Source organism: Piliocolobus tephrosceles, chromosome 15, assembly GCF_002776525.5.
Source record: "Piliocolobus tephrosceles isolate RC106 chromosome 15, ASM277652v3, whole genome shotgun sequence".
NCBI lineage: Eukaryota > Metazoa > Chordata > Mammalia > Primates > Cercopithecidae > Piliocolobus > Piliocolobus tephrosceles.
The window spans coordinates 62,275,017-62,299,457 of NC_045448.1; the positions used below are offsets into that span (position 1 = coordinate 62,275,017).

Below are 24,441 nucleotides of genomic sequence, written 5' to 3' on the forward strand. Positions count from 1 at the left end.
GAGAATGTGGTAAAACAGCTAAATCCTCACCTACCATATCAATAAGCTAGTAGATAGAGTCTGTAATGAAAAAGATAAAAGAACAGTTGAAAGAATGTTACTGAACAATACCCACTAGGAAGGCTGTAACAAAAAGACAGACAAAAGCTAGATGCAGCGGCTCACGCCTATAATCCCATCAACTTGGGAGGGGGAGGTGGGAAGATCACTTGAGGCCAGGAGTTCAAGACCAGCCTGGGCAATACAGTGAGATCCAGTCTCTACAAAAAATAAAATTAGCTGGGCATGATGGTGTGGGCCCTTGTCTCAGCTACTGGGGATGCTGATACTGGGTATCATCTGAGTCCAGGAGTTCAAGGTTACAGTGAGATTGTACTACTGCACTGGCTTGGGCAACAGAGTGAGACCCTGTCTCTAAAAATAGTTTTTTATAAAAACCAGACAGACAATAACAAGTGCTGGTGCTATTCACAACAGCAAAGACATGGTATCAACCCAGCCCATCAGCAGTGGATTGGATACAGAAAATATGTTACACATATACCACGGAATACTACACAGCCATAAAAAAGAATGAAATCATGTCCTCTGCAACAACATGGATGCAGCTGGAAGCCATTATCCTAAGCAAACTAAAGCAGAAACAGAAAACCAAACACCACATGTTCTCACTTACAAGTGGAACTAAACACTGGGTACACATGGAAATAATGATGGGAACAACAGACACTGGAGAATATAAGAGGGAGAGTGGAGGGAGGAGGGCAAGGGTTGAAAAACTACGTATTGGGTACTATGCTCATTACGTGGGTGATGAGTTCAATCATACCCCAAACCCCAGCTCACATAATATACCCCCCTTTTTTTTTTTTTTGAGATGGAATTTTGCTCTTGTTGCTCAGGCTGGAGTGCAATGATGAGATCTCAGCTCACTGCAACCTCCGCCTCCCAAGTTCAAGCAATTCTCCTGCCTCAGCCTCCCAAGTAGTTGGGATTACAGGCACACAAAACCATGCCCGGCTAATTTTTGTATTTTTAGTAGAGATGAGGTTTCACCATGTTGGCTAGGCTGGTCTTGAACCCCTGACCTCAGGTGATCCACCTGCTTCGGCCTCCCAAAATGCTGGCTGGGATTACAGGCATGAGCCACAGTGCCTGGCATACCCTTGTAACAAACCTGCACATGTACCCCTTGAATTTAAAATAAAAGTTGAAAAAAATTAAAATAAATAAGAAAAACCCAGAAGCAGTGTAAAAAGCAAAAACAAAAAACTTGCAGTTCTTTGGGCCAAAAGCCAATCACTTTATGATTATAATGTAGAACAGCTTAAAATGATTTTTCCCCCTAAAGTTGAAATAAAGATGTTAAAAAAATCCATCCCTTAAAATGAAAGGCATTATATAAAATTATATCTAGATCAGTGAGCAAAAAGATTATGTAACTTTGAGAGACTGTAACGTGCAGATTCAGCCACAATACATGTCCACTGTCCTCACCGAGTCACTGACAAGTACAGTTCTGTAACCATGCTCGTCTGTTACAGGTAAATTCTCCAACTGTCTATTGTCCAATTATAACAGCTTCAAATTCACAATTTAGAATCTGCAACCTCCAGTGATTTTGTCAATTGTTAAGCCATGTCACCCGTACAGATGCCCCCCCTACGGGATAAAGGAGAAGATGACCTAAAATGAACAAATCTCCCTTAAGGGAAAGATGATAAAACTGGGCCTACACTGAGTAAACTCAGGGTCTACTGTCTGTAAGACTAGTTTGTTTTTCTTACAGAAAGGACGTTTTTTAGTAATTGCAGAGAAGACCGAATCACAGACTCACTTAAAAAAAAACTGGCAGAAATAACTCTGATTCAATTAGCCATTTTGTTTCATTTTTTTTTAATTCTTCAAAGACCTCCAAGTGATATCGTGTAGCCTCATCTTAATAGCTAACCAAGTTTGTACTGAAAAAAGACCAGCCATTAGAAAACAGCTTGCAAAATTATTTTACAAACTACTGGATTGGCATGTTATTTATCAAACTTATGTGCTTCATCAAAAAGATTCAATGTTCAGATTATTTCTTTGAGATGAGGTCTTGCTACGTTGCACAGGTTGGACCAAAACTCTTGGGCTCAAGCAATTTGCCCATCTCAGCCTCCCAAGTAGCTGGGACTACAGGTGCACACCACCACACTTGGTTAAATGCTCGGATTTAAGCAAAATTACTCATTGGCTGATATGATGAAGCCAACATAAACAACAATAATGTATCCCAATAGGTATGTAACACATAAGAAAAATGGACTGTAAATTTAGGAGCTAAAGCTGTAAAAAAAAAAACAACAATTGACAATAGCTCTTAAATTCCGATAAACACAACCTGAGCAACTCTTTCAAATAGCAGTGGCCTCTTTTTTAATTTTTCTTCTCTTTCTTCTAGTTCTCGTTGGTATTCTCTCATCCTTTCCTTTTCGCTCTTTCTAAAATTAAATAAAAGCAATGGAATTTTTTAAAAGATCATCTAAGAAATAAGAACTTACATATGTAACATTTAACTTATCAATCTCTACAAAGTCAATGAAAAAAAAAAGAAATAACATTTAGCTTAGCTGACAAATCAGAAATTATGAGCACAGTTCACAGTTTACCTCGATTCCTCTTCTGTACTGGTTAATTCTCATGGAATGCAGAATAAAATCCTAGGTTCTAAGACCACACATATTATGCTCTAGGAATAGTCTGAACACTTTAATTTCTGAAATCCCCAAGGCATGCATATATTAAGGGACTTCAAACTGACCTGAAGAGATGAATGAAAGCCTTCTTGTTTCATTTATAAGTGTATAAAACCAAGAACATTTTGGAAGAAATCAGCTATCTTCTCTGTAAGGAATTTCTTCTGAAAACAAGACCTTGCTCTTATTTATTATTTTATTGTTGTTGTTATTTGTTTTTTGTTTTGAGACAGAGTCTCATTCTGTTGTTCAGGCTGGCACAGTGGTGCCATCTCAGCTCACTGCAACCTCCACCTCCTGGGTTCATGCAATTCTCATGCCTCAGCCTTCCGAATAGCTGAGATTACAGGCATGCACCACCATGCCTGGCTAATTTTCTGTATTTTTAGTAGAGACGAGGGTTTCACCATGTTGGTCAGGCTGGTCTCGAACTCCTGACCTCAGGTGATCTGCCTGTCTCGGCCTCTCCAAGTGCTGGGATTATAGGCATGAGCCATCGTGCCCGGCCTATTATTTTTGAGACAGGTTCTCGCTCTGTTGCCCAGGCTGGAGTGCAGTGGTACAATCATGGCTGACTGCAACTTCGACTTCTTGGGTTCAAATGATCCTCCCACCTTAGCCTCTCGAGTAGGTGGGACTACAGGTGCATGCCACCACACCTGGCTAATTTTTTAAAAAGTTTTTGTAGAGATGGGGGTCTTATTATGTTTACCAGGCTGGTCTCAAACTCCTGGGCTCAAGCAATCTTCCTGCCTTGGATTCCTAAGGTGCTGGGATTATAGATGTGAGCCATGGCATCCAGCCTTTGCTGTTATTTTTTCCCCCTAAATAAGATCTCCTACAGGTTAGTGGCAAAGTTAATTCAATGGGAGCAAGTCAAAGGAGAAATAAAGAGCATGGGAACATAACATAAAGAGAAACAGGAACCAAAATATATAAATTTACCGTAAATGTTCTCACTGTTTGGGCAAGATCCTATAATAAATTAAACTACACTATTTAATTGGTACCAAGATAATAAAATTAATGGATTGGGGAAAACAATTATACTTCCAAATAATTAGGCTTAATTATACACAAGTTGGGGTTATGAAAAAGCTATCGTCCGGGTGTGGTGGCTCACGCCTATAATCCCAGCATTTTGGGAGGCCAAGGTTGGCGGATCACCTGAGGTCAGGAGTTTGAGACCAGCCTGGCCAACATGGTAAAACCACATCTCTGCTAAAAAAAAAAAAAAAAATTAGCTGGGCATGGTGGTGAGTGCCTGTAATCCCAGCAACTCTGTAGGCTGAGGCAGGAGAATCGCTTGATCTCCTGGGCGATCCAGCCTGGGCGACACAGCAAGACTCTGTCTCAGAAAAAAAAAAAGCTATTAATAGTTTACTTCCTGAGGGTAAGTTATCTATTTCTAAGAAACATTATGCTCAAGTTAATCAAATTAAGTTCCCTTTGTCAATGGATTAATGCTAAATTATAAAAGAATACTCATTGTAATTAAAAGCACATATGTATATTTAGAAATCAGATTAAAAAGTAATAAATCATATTACTTACCTGGCTTTGAGGGAGATATTTTCCTACTTAAACATCAACATTTTTATGTGCAACATCTGGAACACTGGTTTTCAAACTTTGTACTGCAGAATTCTAGTGAAGGGGTTCTAAAGGATTCCGTGAATATTTTTATTTTTCTATCGAAACTAACAAAATGCAACACATACTACTAAACATTAACATATGTGCTAATGAACACATCACATACTGGATGTGTAATGTGTTAATTTGTGCTATCAGATTTCATCCAAACCTTAAAACAAAGCTCTTTATCTGTTTACTGCAATCAAAAATAATATAAAGAACAAGATTAGATACTGGTATAAGATTATAACTATTAACTAAGGCCACAATAGAAAATGTTTGTATTCCTCAACATAGCTTCATGGTTCTTACCATGAAGTTGAGTATATATGTTGGTTCTCACCACGAGGTGAGTGTGTGTGTGCTGAATATAAGTAACTGATGACAATTTAAATTCATAAGCTAAAACACTAATGCCATTTTCAATCTACTCATACTTTACTATCTACTGATTAAAAAAAAAAAAGAAAGTTTGAAAACCAGTGGTCTGGAGGTTCAAGACTTTTTTATGATACCTGAGACATTTTACTCTGGATTTAGATATTTGAGCTAAACTTTGATGTGAGTCATAAGCCTTAGCCCGGGTTGTCAGGAGTTTCTGCAATTCTTTCATTCTTTGCTTCTGTTTAGTTAGGATCCGATTTCTCTCTTCTTCCAACATTTTCTTTTCCTCAAGTGATCTCCTGAGGGTAACAAACTAGGCTTAATCCACTTTAAGCCAATGAGAATGTTGTTTACCAAAGATTTAACATGGGATAATTTGAATTTTGTTAATTCAAAATTTGAAAAAAGGCAACCCTTTGAAAAGGATCTGACTTGTAAAACTAGAAATATTTATTTATTTATTTACTTATTTTTTGAGACAGAGTCTCACTCTGTTGCTGAGGCTGGAGTGCCACGGCACGATCTTGGCTCACTGCAAGCTCTGCCTCCTGGATTCAAGCGATTCTCCTGCCTCAGCCTCCTGAGTAGCTGGGATTACAGGCGCCCGCCACCATGCCCAGCTAATTTTTTGTATTTTTAGTAGAAATAGGGTTTCACTATCTTGGCCAGCCTAGTCTAACCTTGTGATCCACCCACCTCGGCCTCCCAAAGCACTGGGATTACAGGTGTGAGCCACCGCGCCCGGCCAGGGAAAACTAGAAATCTTAAGACTAATATTTTCTAATCTCCCAAAATTTATAAAATGAAAAATACATTAATTTCTTAGCATACTCTCTGATAAAATATCATATATTATATAGTAAAATATTTTATAGATACAATAATAATTTCTAAGTATTTTCAAATTCACCAACATAAACTCCACAGAGCTGCATACACTCATCTGGCAACCCTGAGTCAGTCAGTACTGTGTCTTAGTTACTTACCTTACAGCTTGTTCTCGTCCTCTGGAAGACACCGTGGTCACTGGAGGGTTGTAGTTACAAGGCACAGGCTTTACACCTGCACATCTTACTGGAGACAAATAAGGCCAATGTGTTTCTTTTAACTTTTCTTTATCTGCTTCGATGTCTGCCAAAATTTTTTCTCTTTTAATAGATGCATGTGGAGATGCATGAAGATCAAATGGTTTACACACCGTTAAGAGTTTTGGAGACTTGTGTTCTGAGAGGTGTTTCTGATATCTCTCAGGAAGGTCCTCAAAATCAGGAGTCCGGCACCTAACCTTGTGTTTACACTTCAACTTTACAGCCTGTTCAGGACACCTGGGGTTCCTGCGTCCGCAAGCTGACCTACAAGGCAGAGGAGATGAGTTCTGTAAACGCTCCTGGGCTCTCAGCTGCGTCCTAAGGTTTTGATAGAGCTCTTCTTCTTTTAACTTGTCATTGGTAGTTGAACCATAAGTAGATCGAGGAATGGGTCTGGCTTTAAATCGATTTGTTTTCTTTTTAGACTTAAAAAAGTCTCTCAGCTGCTTTTCCTGGGCTGCTCGCTTCTGTTCCTCCCTTGCTATAAATTTAAATGGCTTTTGTGAGGCCAAAAGAGCTTCTTTATTTTTCTCCTTCAGAGACCTTCTCCGTTCTTCTTTTTGCTTGACTAAATCATGGTAAACGGGGAGAAAGACAGATGCAGGAACTGGATTGGCTCGGAATTTCTTCTTACACTCTGGATCCTCTTCTTGTTTTTTGAGCAGTTTATGTACCATTTCAATATCTGATTTAGATTTCATGGACTCTTCTTTTTTCTTCTGTTCTCTTATCATCATTTGAAAAGGCTCCGGTACTGTAATCGTGGGCACCCATTCTTTTCGTTTCTTCCTTGTTTTTTCAGCTGCGTGGAAGCCAGTATCTTTACAGCGAATATAATCTTCAACACAAAAGTCTTTCCACATGTTGTTGATAAGCTCCTTAGCATAGGCCATCATTCTGTTTTTCCTAGGATACTCTTTTTCTAGGTTGGGTAACTCTTCTTCAGAGGAGGACACATACAAGGAGGAAGACTGGCCTAAATCAGGCTCTGAAAATGATGTCATTAATGAGACAGGGTGATAGGAGTTCTTTTCTGACACAGATCTAAATGAGAAGAATAACTATGTTATATTTTCAGTTGTATGTGACCAAATATAAAAATTAAGAGTTACATATTTTCTTTTCTTTTTTTTTTTTCTGAGACAGAGTCTCACTCTGTTGCCCAGGTTGGGGTGCAGTGGCCTGATCTTAGCTCACTGCAACCTCTGCCACCCGGGTTGATTCTCCTGTCTCAGCCTCCTGAGTAGCCGGGACTACAGGCATGTGCCACCATGCCCAGCTAATTTTTTGTATTTTTAGTAGAGATGGGGTTTCACCATGTTACCTAAGATGGTCTCAATCTCCTGACCTCATGATCTGCCTGCCTCTGCCTCCCAAAGTGCTGAGATTACAGGCGTGAGTCACTGCGCCCAGCGAAGAGTTACATATTTTCTAAGATCAGGGTATAATCAGAAGAGAGGAGCTGGACAGGGCTTGTAAGAATTATCACTTTTATTTGGAACAGAGCTGGGAGATGCCCATACCTTATCTACTTTGACTTCTTCATTTTACAGACAAGAAACCTGAGATGGCAGAGGCTCCTTGTGACTAACCTCTATTAAATTCTCCCCACAATTTCCAGAGTCACTGTTCTGAAGCATAGATCTGATCATGTCATTCTCCTGCTTGAAACTTTTTGATAATTCCTCACTGCTACAAAGTCAAGCCTAGATTACAAGCCCTTTGAGACTGGCACTTATCTTTTCAGTCTTACCCCTCACCACTGGCTACCCCAGTCTCCATTCTGCATTCATATCCAGTCCTGTGAAGTTCCTCACACACGATATTATTTCTCATGCCATCTTGCTTTTGCATACATGGTTGCTGCTGGCTAGAAGACCACTACTTATTCCTCCTCCAAGACTGAACTCAGATGTGACACTTCAGTGGAAAATTCTGGCCTGCATCCCTCCAAAAGCTTGGCATAACCAACTGCTTCTTCCTCTGTAACACTCTGTTACATCATGCTGTAATGCAATTTTTGGTTCTCAGCTAGTCTCTAAGCTCCTTGAGGGCATCTTGTTTTTGACTCCTCAGTGCCCAGGCATAGTCTGGCACACAGGAGACATGCAAGCATCGCTGACTGACTAGATGTGTAGGTCTCAGAGCAGGTGAATTCACAGCAGAAATGGGTCTTGAAATTGCAGACTATTTTGAAAACATAAATCAGATTAATGTCTCCTAGTCCTGAACTCTTCGTACTAGCTCTTTAATGAGCTCATGTTAATCCACATATTATAAAGAGCTTTTAAAGTTAAACTTTTATGTTTACCATTTAAAAATGGCCCAGAATAAGTATTTTGATACATGCCCTCAGTTCTATGGGTGGATCAGAGAGAAAAGACCAAATGGCCACCAAATGACCCTCAAGCAAAAGTCATCTAGTAAGCTGATAAGCCATTAAACATTTTGAACAAAATCCTACCTCTGTATATCATTAAGAGTACAAAGGGCTATTTAAGAGAAAATATTCTGAAATAACTATGTTCTGTCCTTTTAAGGATACATTTTATTTTATACTCCACAAATAACTTTGAGTTACAACCTTACCTGGAACAGTCACTAAGAGAGGCTTCCCTGATGACCACTGGCTGAACTTCCCTTAAATGTAATTTTTCCTGGTACATTTTTTCTAATTTTGCCATAGTTTCTAGGTGGGCAGCCTTCAACTCTTCTACTTTCTTGAAATACTCCTCATTAGAGTGGTGAATACCAGGAAAGTTCACAAAGTCCTCAGAGCTTACTGGTGCATGTTCATCCACCCCAGAAAAGCTGGTGTTCAAATCAGCCTGGTGGGGAGAAAACACCTGTTATATGGTGACTGGAGCTGAAAGACAAATTAAGCTGACACTGATCCAAAATGCTGCTTCCTAAAGAGTCCACCTAGTTAGGTTATACGTTAATTATGGGTTATGCATATAGAATGAGTTACAGGTTATTTGTGTGTACATTTTCCCCAGTGATATTTTAAGAACAAGAGGGAGCAAGACCAAACTGTCAGAAAATAAATGTTATTTAATCCATTTGATAAAGGATGGTTAGATTCCCAGATCAACCAACAAAAGGTATAACAGGATAGAACCCAATAACTGTTTACAAAGTATTTCTATAAGGAGCCTCCTGAGTTGTAAGTTTTTTTTTTGTTTTGTTTTGTTTTTTTGAGACAGAGTCTCGCTCTGTCACTCAGACTGGAGTGCAGTGGCGTGATCATGGCTCACTACAAGTTCTGCCTGCACGGTTCACACCATTCTCCTGCCTCAGCCTCCCGAGTAGCTGGGACTACAGGCGCCCGCCACCGCACCTGGCTAATTTTGTGTATTTTTAGTAGAGACGGGGTTTCACTGTGTTAGCCAGGTTGGTCTCGATCTCCTGACCTCGTGATTCACCCGCCTCAGCCTCCCAAAGTGCTGGGATTACAGGCGTGAGCCACTGCGCCCGGCTTGAGTTGTAAGTCTTAACTGAGATGAAGAGGAACCCAGTTCTTCCTGCTGCAAACCAGGCAACCACAGCCCAATGCTCTCCCTTCAGTTGCGCTTCTGAAGTGTGGCTCCAAGGACTGCTAGTGAGAGAAGGCAGGGAAATAGAGGGAATGGGGACAGGGACAAAGTTCTCAGTGGCTCATCAAGGAGCCAGGGAGAAGCCCTCCTCACAGTGGGGCACGACCTTGGGAGGGAATAAGAGGACATGGGAGGGGGTAGGAGGGATTTTCAGGGTAGCTGCTCCTGTGGGCACAAAAGCAGTAGCTCCCATGGGTGACAGGGACTTTGGGATGACAACAAAGCAGAGAAGAAAAAATGGTGTAATTATTCAACACACAGATCATGTTTAGAAGGGTCTGACTGGCCTTTCTCCCTCACTCCCTTTACATACCTTTCAGTTCTTTTTTTTTTTTTTTTTTTTTTTCTGAGACAGAGTCTCACTCTGTCACCCAGACTGGAGTGCAGTGGTGTGATCTCGGCTCACTGCAACCTCTGCCTTCTCCTGCCTCAGTCTCCCGAGTAGCTGGGATTACAGGTGCCCACCACCACGCCCAGCTAATTTTTGTATTTTAGTAGAGACGGGGTTTCACCATGTTGGCCAGGCTGGTCTCGAACTCCTGACCTCAGGTGATCCACCCACCTCAGCCTCTCAAAGTGCTGGGATTACAGGTGTGAGTCACTGTGCCCTACCCTTTCAGTTCTTTTAATTGAAGCAACTAAAGAGATAAAACCCCATTTTCTCTATAAATATACAATTTTTATTATGTTTTCAGTTGAGAAACAGTTGAAATTATTGATGATACTATGCATAAAAGGCTGCCAACCACGGTTTTAAATTTAGTCTACTGTCTGGAACAGATGCAAAATGAAAAAATTTGCTACAGAAAATTATAGATCCAATCTGATAAGACTCTAGAAAATAAATCTGTTTAGCTTCTCTCAAAAGAAAAATTCAGAAGAGTCAATTATAAATACTAGTTATAGATGTGGTGTTTTTGTTTCTCACTGGAGGCTTCTCAGAAGATATGGTGTTTTTTTAATGGGCTAAAATCAGTGTACAAGAGGACAATGTTGTACTATTTGGGGTAACTTAGAGAAAACAAATTTTAAAAAATCAATCTTCAGGGGCCAGGCGCGGTAGCTCATGCCTGTAATCCCAGCACTTTGGGAGGCTGAGGCAGGTGGTTCATGAGGTCAGGAGATGGAGACCATCCCGGCTAACACGGTAAAACCTCGTTTCCACTAAAAATACAAAAAATTAGCCAGGCGTGGTGGTGGGCACCTGTAGTCCCAGTTACTTGGGAGGCTGAGGCAGGAGAATGGCGTGAACCCAGGAGGCAGAGCTGGCAGTGAGCCAAGATCGTGCCACTGCACTCCAGCCTGGGGCGACAGAGCAAGACTCTGTCTCAAAAATCAGTCTTCAATAGAACTTACATGTAGAAATTTGCTACCAACAACTTTATGAATCAGAACTGCTTTAAGTATGTCAAACAATTCAGTTAAGAGAATTCTCTGATATCTTCTGCTGTTTCTGTATGTGCTTCTCGCCATAAATTTCTTACCTGTAGGATGACTACTTTGTGAATTTCCTCATTCATTAAATATTTGGGGGCTATCCTGCAATCAGCTAGCTGCTAAAAGGTATGTCAGTTTTTTTTAAACTCTACCTTTGAGGCCAGGCGCGGTGGCTCACACCTACAATTCTAGCACTTTGGGAGGCCGAGGCAGCCAGGTCACTTGAAGTCAGGAGTTTGAGACCAGCCTGGCCAACATGGTGAAACCTGTCTCTACTAAAAATACAAAAATTAGCCGGGCGTGGTGGCACGTGCCTGTAGTCCCAGCTACTCAGGAGGCTGAGGCGGGAGAGTCACTTGAACCCAGGAAGTGGAGGTTGCAGTGAGCCAAGATCATACCACAGCACTCCAGTTTAGGTGACAAAGCAAGACTCCGTCTCACTTAAAACAAACAAACAAACAAACAAAACTCTACCTTTGAGAAGTTTCCAGCTAGCTTAGGAAAGGACATGTATATAAATAATTGACAGATGATTTAGAATGAGACAGAACACCTGATTCCTGCCCACAAGCTACTTCCAGCTAAGTATGGAGACAGATGTACGTCACAATGTCAGATACTAAGAGACAGAGGCACAATTCACAGAGGTGAGCCAAACTAGAGACATATGGTTGGATGAGGACAAAGTTTGCCAGATCAGGGAGGGAGTGAAAAAGGAATAAATAAATCCGAGGCATAGTGCTAGAACATCCATCACCAGGAAACACGTGGTTAAATATGTCTGGAGACCTGGTGAGAAAGCTGGGCTGGAGAGCAGACACAGGAGCCACCAATCCACATAGAAGTAGCAGGTGCAGCCTTGGATATGGACGAGGCTGCCTGGAGGGAGTGTGGGCAACAAGAGATGAGAGGACCCGAGAATGGAGATGTTAGAGAACACCAACATTTAAATAAGCAGTGGAAGGAGGGGTAATAGGAGGTAGAAAGTGGCATAAGAGATACAAAGACCAACTGATAAGGGCCTTTGGAGTCTCTGATTGAGTATTCTGACACCACATCCGTAATTTTTCTCCTAAGCCATGAGAACACTCCAAACTAAAAGTTATTTAACTCTCACCTAACCCTTTCACCTTTATAGGGTCATAAGGGGGCTGAAACCAGGTGACCAGTGACCAGGAGCCAGTGGTAGACAGGAAATGGAGGGAACTTTTATTTGGCTTGAGTTTGGAAGATAGGGGAAGACTTCCTGGAGGAGGTGATATTTGAGATGAGTCATAAAGAATGGAGGCCAGGTGTGGTAGCTCATGCCTGCAATCCCAGCACTTTGGGAGGCTGCAGTGGGAGGACTACTTGAGGTCAGGGGTTCCAGACCAGCCTGGGCAACACAGGAAGACACTGTCTCCACAAATTTTTTTTTTTTTTTTTTTTTTTTTTAATTAGCTGGATGTGGTGGCTGAGGCGGGAGGATCACTTGAGCCCAGGATGTTGAGACTGCAGTGAGCTGTGAGTGCACCACTGCACTTGAGCCTGGGCGACAGAGTGAGACCTTGTCTCAAGAAAAAAGAAGGCTGGGCATGGTAGCTCACGCCTGTAATCCCAGCACTCTGGGAGGCCGAGGTGGGTGGCTCACTTGAGCTCAGGAGTTAAAGACCAGCCTGGCTAACATGGTGAAACTCCTTCTCTACTAAAAATACAAAAATTAGCCAGGTGTGGTGGTGTGTGCCTGCAGTACCAGCTACTCAGGGGGCAGAGGCAGGAGAATCGCTTGAACCTGGGAGGCAGAGATTGCAGTGAGCTGAGATCGAGCCATTGCACTACAGCCTGGGTGACCAAGTGAGACTCTGTCTCAAAAAAAAAAAAAGAAGAACGGAGAAATCTATAGGATCACAGAGTGTTTATGGGAAACAGGGGAGAAAGTACCCTAGACAAAGGAAATGGCATTAGCAAATGCGCAGGCTGGGGTTGGGGAGGCTGTGCATAGCAGAGGGCAAAGTGTATAGGGCTGCCGGATAAAAGGAGACGAAAACCCATAAAGCAGTTTTGGGAAGCAAACCTAGAAAGAGAGGTTAGGGCAAGCAAGAAGGGGTTTCCCTCTCCTGTCTACCACTGGCTCCTGATTACTGGTCACCTCGTTTCAGCCCCCTTATGACCCTTCTAAGATGAAAGGGTTGGGTGGGAGTTAAATAACTTTTAGCTTGGAGTGTTCTCACAGCTTAGGAGAAAGATTTCAGATGTGATATCAGGATAATCAGTCAAGTCTGAGTTCTGCACTTAGCAATGTGATATGGGCACGAACTTCTTGAACATCAGCTTTAAGATCCATAAAGTAGGTGTGCCAGGTTTTAAACTAGTGTCTCTCAGCTCCAATGCCACGCTTCTCGAGTCTGCTTTGCAATGCCAGAGCTGGAACTCTGCAAACCACACTTCTGCTTTGCCAGTGCTCCTCATCAGACTCTGCCAAAAGTGGAGTTAGAGGGAGACACAAGGCTAGAGGAGAAAGAGGGGACTTGCTCCTTCCTGTTAGCCCTCTGTCTGCTTCCTGTCTGCTTGTGTCAGCCCAGCAATGGTTCTTCATCTGGGCAGCAGCAATTCATTTTAGTAGCAGTGTCTGAATCCAGTTTGCAGTTTGCGCTCGAAAAATCAACAGAATTGGCCAGGCGCAGTGGTTCATGCCTGTAATCCCAGCACTTTGGGTCACTTGAGGTCAGGAATCCAAGATCAATCTGGCCAACATGGTGAAACCCCATCTCTACTAAACACACAACTTAGCTGGGTATGGTGCTGTATGCCTATAATCCCAGCTACTCGGGAGGCTGAGGCAGGAGAATCACTTGAATCCAGGAAGCGGAGGTTGCCGTGAGCCAAGATCGCACCACTGCACTCCAGCCTGGGTGACACAGTGAGGCTCTGTCTCAAAAAAAAAAAAGAAAGAAAGAAAGATCCACAGAATTACTTCAAGGCCTTTGCACTTGCTGTTCCCTCTCCCTAGGATGCTTTTCCTCCAGATATCCACATGGCCCACCTGCTCACTCCTTCAGGTCTTTATGTAAATGTCATCTTCTCAACAAGGTCTTCACTGACTCTCCTATTTAAAATTACAACTCCTCCTAGGACTCAATGTCAGTTCCCTTGTCTGTCTTATTTTTCCCAGAAGTATTCATCACCACTGACGTTCTACGTATCTGTACTTGACTGTGTATTACATGTCTGCCCCTACCAAAAAGTAAGCATTACAAAGGCAAGAATTTGCCAGGCATGATGGCTCAGGCCTGTAATCCCAGCACTTTGGGAGGCTGGGGCAGGTGGATCGCTTGAGTCCAGGAGTTTCAGACCAGCCTGGGTAACATGTCAAAGCCTGATCGCTACAAAAAATACAAAAAATTAACTTGGTGAGGTAGTGTGCACCTGTAGTCCCAGCTAGTTGGGGGGCTGAAGCAGAAGGATCACCTGAGCCCAGGAGGTTGGGGTTGCAGTGAGCTATGATGGAGGCACTGCACTCCAGCCTGGGTAACAGTGTGACCCTGTCTCAAAAAAAAACAAAAATAAAACAAAGGCAAAGATTTGTCTGCTTTGTTCAATGTTGTGTACCCAGTGTCTAGAAAAGTACCTGGCTAATGGCAGATGTTGAAGGAATATTTGCTGAATGAATGAATGAATGTACAGTAAAAAAAAAAAAAAAAAAAAATTCCACCATGGGAAGAGGGCAGTTACTCCCCGCAAAAGAATGAACAAAGAAATGCTGGCTGCTCTAAAGAGTTATATTCCACCAAGTATTAAGTAAAAGGCTTATGTTCCAAAAACTATAATTAAAACAGGGGTGGCTCAAGCCTGTAATCCCAGCACTTTGGGAGGCCGAGACGGGCGGATCACGAGGTCAGGAGATCGAGACCATCCTGGCTAACACGGTGAAACCCCGTCTCTACTAAAAAATACAAAAAACTAGCCGGGCGAGGTGGCGGGCGCCTGTAGTCCCAGCTACCCGGGAGGCTGAGGCAGGAGAATGGCGTAAACCCGGGAGGCGGAGCTTGCAGTGAGCTGAGATCCGGCCACTGCACTCCAGTCCGGGCCACAGAGCGAGACTCCGCCTCCAAAAAAAAAAAAAAAAAAAAAAAAAAAACAGGGACGGTATTCCAAAGAACTGTTTTTAAGCAAAAGAATCTATGTGCTCTCATTCATTCTTTTAGAATATCTCTTAAAAGTCTTATAGCAGTCATTTACACAAGAAGGATCAAATTTATTTGGACCTGGAAGAACCGTTTGAAAACCACATAGAAGAATGAGTAGCTTCTGAAAGATGCGGCAGGTCTGATAAATTATACTTATGTACTGATTTTGCACTGGATCCATTCTGTTTTCAGCTTAATACTGTTAACACTAGCTGGAACTTTTCAGATAAACTGATCTCACAGTGTTTAACCTAAAACAGATGAATGGCTAGTAAATGACCTCCAATTCTAATTTAATCTTTAATTGTCTCCACTGAGAAAATATTTAGTATACAAAATAAGGGCCATAGACATTATTTTTCCAAGAGCCTAAAATAGCATCCTCTCCCTTTAATCGGCTTTTTGTGGAATGTTGTAAATGCAGCCACCAGATTAGAGGATAATCTTCCCTAGATTGGCTTGACCCATTTAGATAATGAATCTTTCCAGCACCTGTTGCTTTATTAGTAATCAGCACCCATGAAGAACTGTTTGTGCTATAGCCCACATAGTTTCATCTGCAATCTGTAATTTTTGAAAAAAATTTTTCACTGAATTTGTAAAGAATGACACAGATCTACATGTACTAACATGGGTAAACTCCCAATAAATAAGAAAAAAAGCAAGTTGCAGAACTATCTCCCTCTCTAGATATATGTATATTTATAGTATGTACTGTATATTAAAATATATGGAGGAGATAGAAAAACGGCCAGAAGAATAGAATACATATCAATTTTGAAACAGTGGCTACCATTAGGGAGGGAGTAGGTATTCATATTTTCTCTTTGGGGGAGAGCTGTTAAAAGGGTCTAAGCCTCATATGTAGCATTTGATATTTTAAGAGAAGAATGTCACCCGGCGTGGTGGCATACACTTCTAATTCGAGCACTTTGGGAGGCCGAGGAGGGCGAATTGCTTGAGCCCAGGAGTTTGAGACCAGCTTGGGCAACATAGTGAGACCTCGTCTCTACAAAAAATAAAAATAAAAATAAAAAAATTAGGCCAGGCGTGGTGGCTCAAGCCTGTAATCACAGCACTTTGGGAGGTCAAGGCTGGTGAATCACTTGAGGTGAGTTTGAGATCATCCTGGCCAACATGGTGAAACCTGTCTCTACTAAAAATACAAAAATTAGCTAGGTCTGCTGGTGTGCACCTGTAGTCCTAGCTACTCAGGAGGCTGAGGCAGGAGAATCACTTGAATCCAGGAGGCACAGGTCTCACTGAGCCGAGATTGTGCCACCGTACTCCAGTCTAGCGAGAGAGCGAGACTCTGTCTCAAAAAAAAAAAAAAAAAAAAAAAGAAAGAAAGAAAAAGAAAAAAAAAAAGAGAATGAAATCATATCCTTCACAGTCACATGGATGGAGCTGTAGGCCATAATCTTAAACAAATTAACACAGGAACAGAAAACCAAATATTGCATATTCTCATAAGTGGCAGGTAAAACAGTGAGTACACATAAACATAAACACATAAACAAGGAAACAATAGACACTGCAGACTATCACCAGGTGGGGAGGGAGGGAGGGCAGCATAGGTTGAAAAACTACCTATTGGGTACCGTGCTCACTACCTGGATGCAATATACCCATGTAACAAACCTGCACATGCACCTCTGTATCTAAAATAACTGTTGAATTAAAAAATATAGGCCGGGCACGGTGGCTCATGCCTGTAATCCCAGCACTTTGGGACGCTGAGGCAGGTGGATCACCTGAGGTCTGTAGTTCGAGACCAGCCTGACCAACATGAAGAAACCCTGTCTCTACTAAAAATACAAAATTAGCCGGGCGTGGTGGCGCATGTCTGTAATCCCAGCTACTTGGGAGGCTGAGTCAGGATAATCGCTTGAACCTGGGAGGTGGAGGGTGTGGTGATCCGAGATCACACCACTGCACTCCAGCCTGGGCAAGAAGAGTGAAACTCCATCTCAAAAAAATATGTGTGTGTGTGTGTGTATGTGTGTATATGTGTGTATGTATGTATATAGACAGTGGAGCCAGGCATAGTGGCTCACGCCTATAATCCCAGCACTTTTGGGAGGCCACAGCAGGTGGATCACTTGAGCCCAGGAGTTCAAGACCAGCCTGGGGAACATGGCAAAACTCTGTCTCTACAAAAAAATATAAAAATTAGCTGGGCATGGTGGCATGCACCTTTAGTCCCAGCTACTCGGGAGGCTGACGTGAGGAGATTGAGCCTGGGAGGTTGAGGCTGCAGCAACCTGTGACTGCACCAATGCATTCCAGCCCAGACAACAGAGTGAAACTCTGTTTCAAAAAATAATAATAAATAAACAAAAAGTGGAGTCAGAAGGAAAAAAATGGGTTATCTCCTATTTGTTTTTAATCATTATAGGCTGTTCATTTCTTTCCCCACATTTCCCATCTTATAGTTATGTGTCTGTTCATTTTTTGTTTTTTGAGACGGAGTTTCGCTCTTGTTGCCCAGGCTGGAGTGCAATGGCGCGATCTCGGCTCACCACAACTTCCACCTTGGGTTCAAGTGATTCTCCTGCCTCAGCCTCCCAAGTAGCTGAGACTACAGGCATGTGCCACCACGCCCGGCTAACTCTGTATTTTTAGTAGAGACGGGGTTTCTCCATGTTGGTCAGGCTGGCCTCGAACTCCCAACCTCAGGTGATCCATTCACCTCGGCCTCCCAACAAGTGCTGGGATTACAGGCGTGAGCCACCACACCCAGCCCTGTTCGTTTTTAATTGTCTAATTTCCCTTACCAGACTGAAAATTCTGTGAGGATGTGAGCTATACACTGAATAGTTAATAACCAGCACTTAATAAATGTTCAATATTTGTTGAAAAGATAAGGTTGCCACAGTAGGAGTGAGATTTTTTTATTTTTACTTATTTATTTTTTTGAGACGGAGTCTCACTCTGTTGCCCAGGCTGGAGTGCAGTTTTTGCAATCTCAGCTCACTGCAACCTCTGCCTCCCAGGTTCAGGCAGTTCTCCCTCAGCGCCCCCTAGTAGCTGGGATTACAGGCACGTGCCACCACGCCTGGCTACTTTTTGTATTTTTAGTAGAGACCGGGTTTTGCCATGTTGGCCAGTCTGGTTTCAAACTCCTGACGTCAAGTGATCTACCCGCCTTGGCCTCCCAAAGTGAGTGAGATTTTAATTGCGAATTACAGAACATTGCTTTATCTATGTCATCATCAGCCATATAACAGGATATGTGGACCAACATCTCTGACTAAGGCTAGATTCAAGGAACAGGCATCAGTGCCCAATATGGGCAGTGCAAGGGGGGATGCATGTGCATGCCAGAGCCGGGAGAGTGTATAGGGATGGTGCAGGGGTTGGGGGGGTACTGTGGGGTGCGATGAGTGGTCTGGCTTTGGCAAAACTAAAGAGCTGAAAGAGGCCTATTGTGATGGGTGGTTCTCAAACCAATCTTGTGGGTTAGGTATATTATTTGACTTTACTACATTTTATAGATGATAAGGTTAAGGCAAATTAACCTTTAGAAATCAAGATGGAGACCCAAGCCAACGAGTGACGAAATCAGAGCCTGTTTCCTGCACTCTTCCTGCCTTTTTAATGCCTCTTCCCCAAGCCCTGTGCACCTGGCTATCAGACCCACTGAGGCAGCTTACCCAGCTTTACTTTTGGATCCCTCATGTGTGGTGGTCTCAGAACAGTATCAGATTCTTAAGACTTGGATTCCTTCTGTTTCTTGTAGGATCCTGTCCTTTCCATACTAGATTATTGTAGAAACTGATCCCTCCTAAGGTAATAACAGTTTCTAATACCAATTTGCAGTTTAACAGGGCACTTTGGAAGCATATCTGCAACTTAGAAGTGACTGACTCCTTTCCCACAGCAAGCCAAAGTAGTTTAATCTTTGGGAAGGCACACAAATGACACTCCCACTGGCAACTCGTTTATATAGATAACTCTTTTATATAGATTGCTCTGTAGAGGAGACACACATTCTTTCATTTGGTTCTCATAGAGCTGAGATGGGAAAAAGAGATAATTATTATAGTTATTTTACAGATGAGGAAACTGAGATTTAAGGAAAGTATGTCCTGACACCACCTAGGGAGTGGCAGGGAATGGATCCTAATACATAACTCTTAAATCGTTTTTCTCCATCACGCTGCCTTGTTGCCTACTGAAAATTGTGTTGAGGGGTAATTTATAATAAACAAAATCAGTCCTAGCACTCTGATCCTGGTTCACATTCAGGGTCTCAGGCTACCTTACTCTGGATAACTTCAAGTTGTTTACTGGTGAAAGATTGGTCACAAAAGGTGTTGCTAAAGATGCTCTCATTAACAATTTTACAGTAGATTAAAGAGATTAGAATTCCAAAATATCCAGGGATTTCAATTAGTCCTCAATCATAAGTTTTGTGTCTGAGAAGCTTTGGACACATGGTATTAAGAAACTTTTTCTATCTGCAGATTGCTAGTTTAAATTCAAGAGTCCCTTTTTTTTTTTTTTTTTTGAGACTAGGTCTGAGATCTCAGCTCACTGCAACCCTCGCCTCCCAAGTTCAAGCGATTCTCCTGCCTCAGCCTTCCGAGTAACTGGGATTACAGGCGCGCATCACCATGCCCGGCTAAATTTTGTATTTTTAGTAAAGACGGAGTTTCACCATGTTGGTTAGGCTGGTCTCGAACTCCTGACCTCGTAATCCGCCCGCCTCGGCCTCCCAAAGTGCTGGGATTACAGGCACGAGCCAACGCGCACAGCCAAGATTCCCATCTTTTAAGTGAATAGAGCAGATGGCAGACCCTGCCCTCCACCTGCTAGACTGGTGTCCACAACAGATTTAACACTGAAAACTGATCAGTGAAAAGACTGTCTCGCTGTACCCTAAAGAGCCGTTTAGGAAACACTGAAACCTCAGTGATTTGCTTATCTGTATCCGCGTCTGATTTAGCCAGTGAACACGTGATGGTTTTAAACACGCCTCTCTCCAGCACTATGTTGAGATCCACTTATAACCAAGATCTTAAGGTAATAACGAAACATACCTGGCAGAACAGTTTTCCTCAAATTATAAAATCTATCTATCTATCTATCTATCTATCTATCTATCTATCTATCTATCTATCCATCCATCCATCCATCCATTCCCGAGATGCTAGGGAGTAAAGAGTAAAATTGTATTTTGCACTCGCCAGAAACAGAGTAACATAAATGTTGTCTAGGAAATTTTCACAACAGACTCTCTGGTGAAAATTAAAACACTTTTCAACGCCTCGATTTAGAGTATTTTTCGTGAGCGTAGAGAAGGGGCTGGGCCAGGACCACCAAGTAGGGAGTATGTATGTGCACAGGGACCCGCGTTTACCAGCCTGCCCTCAGCTGGGCGGGGACCCGGACAGCCTTCAGCCTGCACCCGTGCGAGGTCCCAACCCACGTCCCGCCCCAGTATTACCGACGCCTCAGCGGGCTGCGCCACTTTCTCCTCCTCTTCGTCCTCCAAGATCGCCTCTGCTGCCGCCAGGGCCTGTAAGGGGTCTTCGCGTTCGTACTGGGCGACCCGCGCTCTAGTGATGGGATTTACAGGGGTCTGGAGACTGGAGGCCACCAGCTTTGCCGCTCGGTGGGAGGCGGCCATCGCCCCGCCTCCGGGACCTGAGCGCCTGCGCTGGCCCGGGGCGGGAAAGCTGGTGCGGCCCCTGGCGACCCGGGGGCTCCTAGCTAGGGAGCCGGTTGCTATGGGCGCCGTAACTGGGGACACTACAGGAGCCGCCAGGGACCAAAAGTCACACAAACTCCTTTCAGGCTGCCAGAGACCCGAGTCGGGTGCTTACTGGATCGTGGCGGTCAGTACCGAGTCTGTTTGCTGGTTCCGAAGGTTGGCAGGCTGAACAGGGCACTTTTCCTCTCCTTTGCGTTTAACCGCCTGAACGCAGACTTCTCACATTATACAATGAAACAACTGCTTTTGTGAAGAAAAGAGCGCTTTTTTATTAACTGCAATAATATGTTAGAAGGAGACGGTTGATGGAGGAGACGGCGGCGGCGGAGGAAAACAGAGCGTATTACTGGGTGGCGGCCTCTGAAGAGTAGCAAGGTTGGCGTCGCGCTACCTAACATGTCTCCCGCGGGAGCCAGCGTGGGAAGGAGGGAAGTACATTATACTCTGATTGACTTGAGGGCTAGTAGGAATCCACCAATCACAAGGAGGCTCCCAGTTGTCCCTCTCGCGTTTTTCTTGGCCTGACCAATAAAAGCCCAGAGTTGGGTGGTGCTTGACCCTCCCACTAATGAGTGAGGGTGCAGGTAGTGTAAACCTGGCCTTTGCTTTGGGTTCATCAGCTTGAGAGTGACAGGATTGAACGGCGCGAGTGCCCAAGAGTCATCACAGACACACCCATCTCCCTCATCCGTATCTTCTCTTTCCACTCGGGATTTGGACGCATCAAATGGCGCCTTCCCTCTGCACCACGTGGTCGTAAGAGAAGCCAAACCTCAAAATAGCGGACGTGGTGCAGTCTCAGGCATCTGCTCCCTAAGCCCCTGCTTACTGAGGCCGAGGCTGCCGCTCCCTATCTACTCCCTCCCTATCTACCCCTCTCTATCCTTTGCCCTCCTCCCGCTCCCCAGCCCTAGGACTGGCCCCCTCCGGTCAGTATTTTCCTCGTTAATGCGTTGCACATCGTCGAGAATCCATCTCTAAGGTCTGAGCCCTTACCAAACCTTTGTTCTCCGGTATGAGTGTGAGCACCAGCAAAGTCTCCCACGTCCCCACTTCCTTCAGGCTGCTCTTTGTTTTGGCTGAACAGTTGCTTCCCATGCTGGAACAGATGCTGGCTGGGTTCTAAGCAGAAGCCAGAGCTAGAACCATGAGATATGGACCGCCAGGTATGGCCAAGTGTCCAGGGGAGCAATTTCCAGTCAGTCACGGCAGCCAGTTTTGTGGCTACAAAACTGCCTCAGCCTCCGGAGTGGCTGGGATTACAGGCGCCCTCCCGGGAGGCGGAGATTGTAGTTAGCCGGGATCACGCCTCTGCACTCCAGCCTGGGCAATAAAGCAAGACTCCGTCTCAACAACAACAAAAAAGTATTGATAAGGAATTAGAGCACATGAATTATAAATACTGAAATATACTATTCTCTTTACTGTAAATTCCTCATAGACAATTGCTTCTCTCAGAATGCTTTGGTTGGTTTATGCTGTACTCCTATATTTGTGGCCAACTTATGGTTGCGATTAACAACCTAGTTCCAACATGAATGTTGGTTAATATTTTTGTTTTTATTTATGATTAGGATGAGAGTGACATATCCGAGATATATGTCAGAATTTCACTTGTCAGTGTTATGAGCAACTTCTTTGCTGAAATAGATAATACTTTTCTAACACTGGAAGAATTTTTCTTAATTTTTTCTGCAAGTCACAATGTAAAGGCTACAGATAACACAAACTTTTAAGTTTACTGTGCATTATTAATATTTTCCACATCAGTTTCTTAAGTTTAAATGTCCAATTTTTAGCATTTGCTGATTTCCATGATGTCAATACTCCCATCATGGCCAATTTCAAGCCACCGATGTGACATCACTTAACGCGAATTTGAGAAAAGACATCTAGTAGCACACCGTTATATAGTATTTCACCATACAGATACAGTAGATGCAAGGAACATAAGAGACAGTGAAGAGTTTTAAGAAATTATCTTTGCTTTTGACATAATTTATTGTAATTAACAAAACTTAATTTTTTTTTTTTTTTTTAAGATGGAGTTGCCTTGTCGCCCAGGCTGGAGTGCAGTGGTGCAATCTTGGCTCACTGCAACCTCCACCTCCTAGGTTCAAGCGATTCTCCTGCCTCAGCCTCCCGAGTAGCTGGGACTGCAGGCGCCTACCACCACGCATAGCACATGTTGTATTTTTAGTAGAGGGTGGGGTTTCACCATGTTGGCCAGGCTGGTCTCAAAATCCTGACCTCAGGTAATCCGCCTGCTTTGGCCTCCCAAAGCACTGGGATTATAGGCATGAGCCACCACACCCAGCCAAGTTAGACATTATAAAAGAAAAATAACTAGAAAAGCTTTTTAGTTGGGAAATTTAAAACTTCAAAAAACAATTTGTGCATTACAGAAAAAGTCGTGGCAGAAATTATATAGAGTCAAATAATAACAAAAATACAGTGTGTCAAAATGCCTTAAATGTAAATGGTGCAGCCACTTTTATTTAAAAGTTTAGGCCTTCTTTCTCCCACAGTCCCTCATGTTCTTCCTTTCCATCTTGGGCCTGGCAGAATGGCTCCTGCAAAGAATGGTGGCAAGAAGATGAGCTGTTCTGCCATCAACAAGGTAGTGACTCAAGAATGCACTTGGGTCACTAGCTCACATCCATGGAGTGGGCTTTAAGAAGCATGCCCTGTGGGCATTCAAAGAGATTCAGAAATTTGCCATGAAGATGGGCACTCCAGATATGTGCACTGATACCAGGCTTAACACAGCTATCAGGGCCAAAGGAATAAGGAATGTCTCACACCATGTACATGTGCGATTGTTCAGAAAACATAACAAAGATGAAAATTCACCAAACAAGCTCTATACTCTGGTTACCTGTATACCTGTTACCACTTTCAAAAATCTAGATAGTCAGTGTGGATGAGAACTAACTACCAATCGTCATATATGTCAAATAAAGCTATAAACCCGCTAAAAGTAATTGTGATGGTTCCTCTGAAAGTTGAACATACAATTACTATATGACTCACTCCTAGGTATATAGCAAAGATAATTGAAGACATGTTCACACAAAAACTTGTGCAGTGTGGAAGAAAAGGAAGTAACTAAGGTGAAGGCTTTCTAAAGTGGAGTCAGGAGATTGCTAGGGGATTGTGTTCACACCTGGTAAAAAGTCAAACCACAGAATAGACTTGTAGAAACAACTGAAGTTAGTAAGTATCTGCCAGCCTTCATCATCTCTCAGTGGTGAGTACCCTAATTAACCAACCAATCAGAATGGGTTTGCGATTTAAGATTTCTGCCCAGCCAATGAACTGCCTCTGAAAATCTCTGGGAATCCCCTATTTTAAAAAACCCTCTCCTGTGCTTGCCTTATGAGACACTATTCAGGGCTGCTCTGATTCAGTGTATGTGAATTGCAGTTCTTTGTTTCCCAAATAAATTAAATGATATTTCCTATTTCCTTTGACCTCTGTGTCTCAATTTTTTTTTTTTTTTTTTCACCCATGCTGGGATGCAGTGGCATGATCTCAGGCCACAGAAATGTCTGCCTCCTGGGCTCAAAAGATCCTCCCATCTCAGCCTCCAGAGTAACTGGGACTGTAGGCACGGGCCACTACACCCAGCTTATTATTATTATTATTATTTTGTAGGGTTTCACTTATGTTGCCAGG

General features: G+C 43.1%; 1 protein-coding gene across 3 annotated transcripts in view; it reads right to left on the reverse strand.

Annotated features, from left to right (window-relative positions):
• The window catches only part of FAM161A (FAM161 centrosomal protein A), a 28,300-nt gene extending 7,525 nt beyond the window's left edge, over nucleotides 1-20,775 (reverse strand). For 2 of the 3 annotated variants that reach the window (XM_023228337.1, XM_023228339.1), the window contains exons 1-5: nucleotides 20,497-20,775; nucleotides 8,435-8,673; nucleotides 5,744-6,889; nucleotides 4,889-5,056; nucleotides 2,381-2,480 (exon numbers count right to left, since the gene is read on the reverse strand). In XM_023228337.1, the coding sequence (XP_023084105.1) occupies nucleotides 2,381-2,480; nucleotides 4,889-5,056; nucleotides 5,744-6,889; nucleotides 8,435-8,673; nucleotides 20,497-20,679 (1,836 nt within the window). In that variant the 5' untranslated portion in view covers nucleotides 20,680-20,775. The remainder of the gene's footprint in view (nucleotides 1-2,380; nucleotides 2,481-4,888; nucleotides 5,057-5,743; nucleotides 6,890-8,434; nucleotides 8,674-20,496) is intronic. The other variant, XM_023228338.1, reaches the window with a different exon arrangement.
• Nucleotides 20,776-24,441: the final 3,666 nt, after the last annotated feature.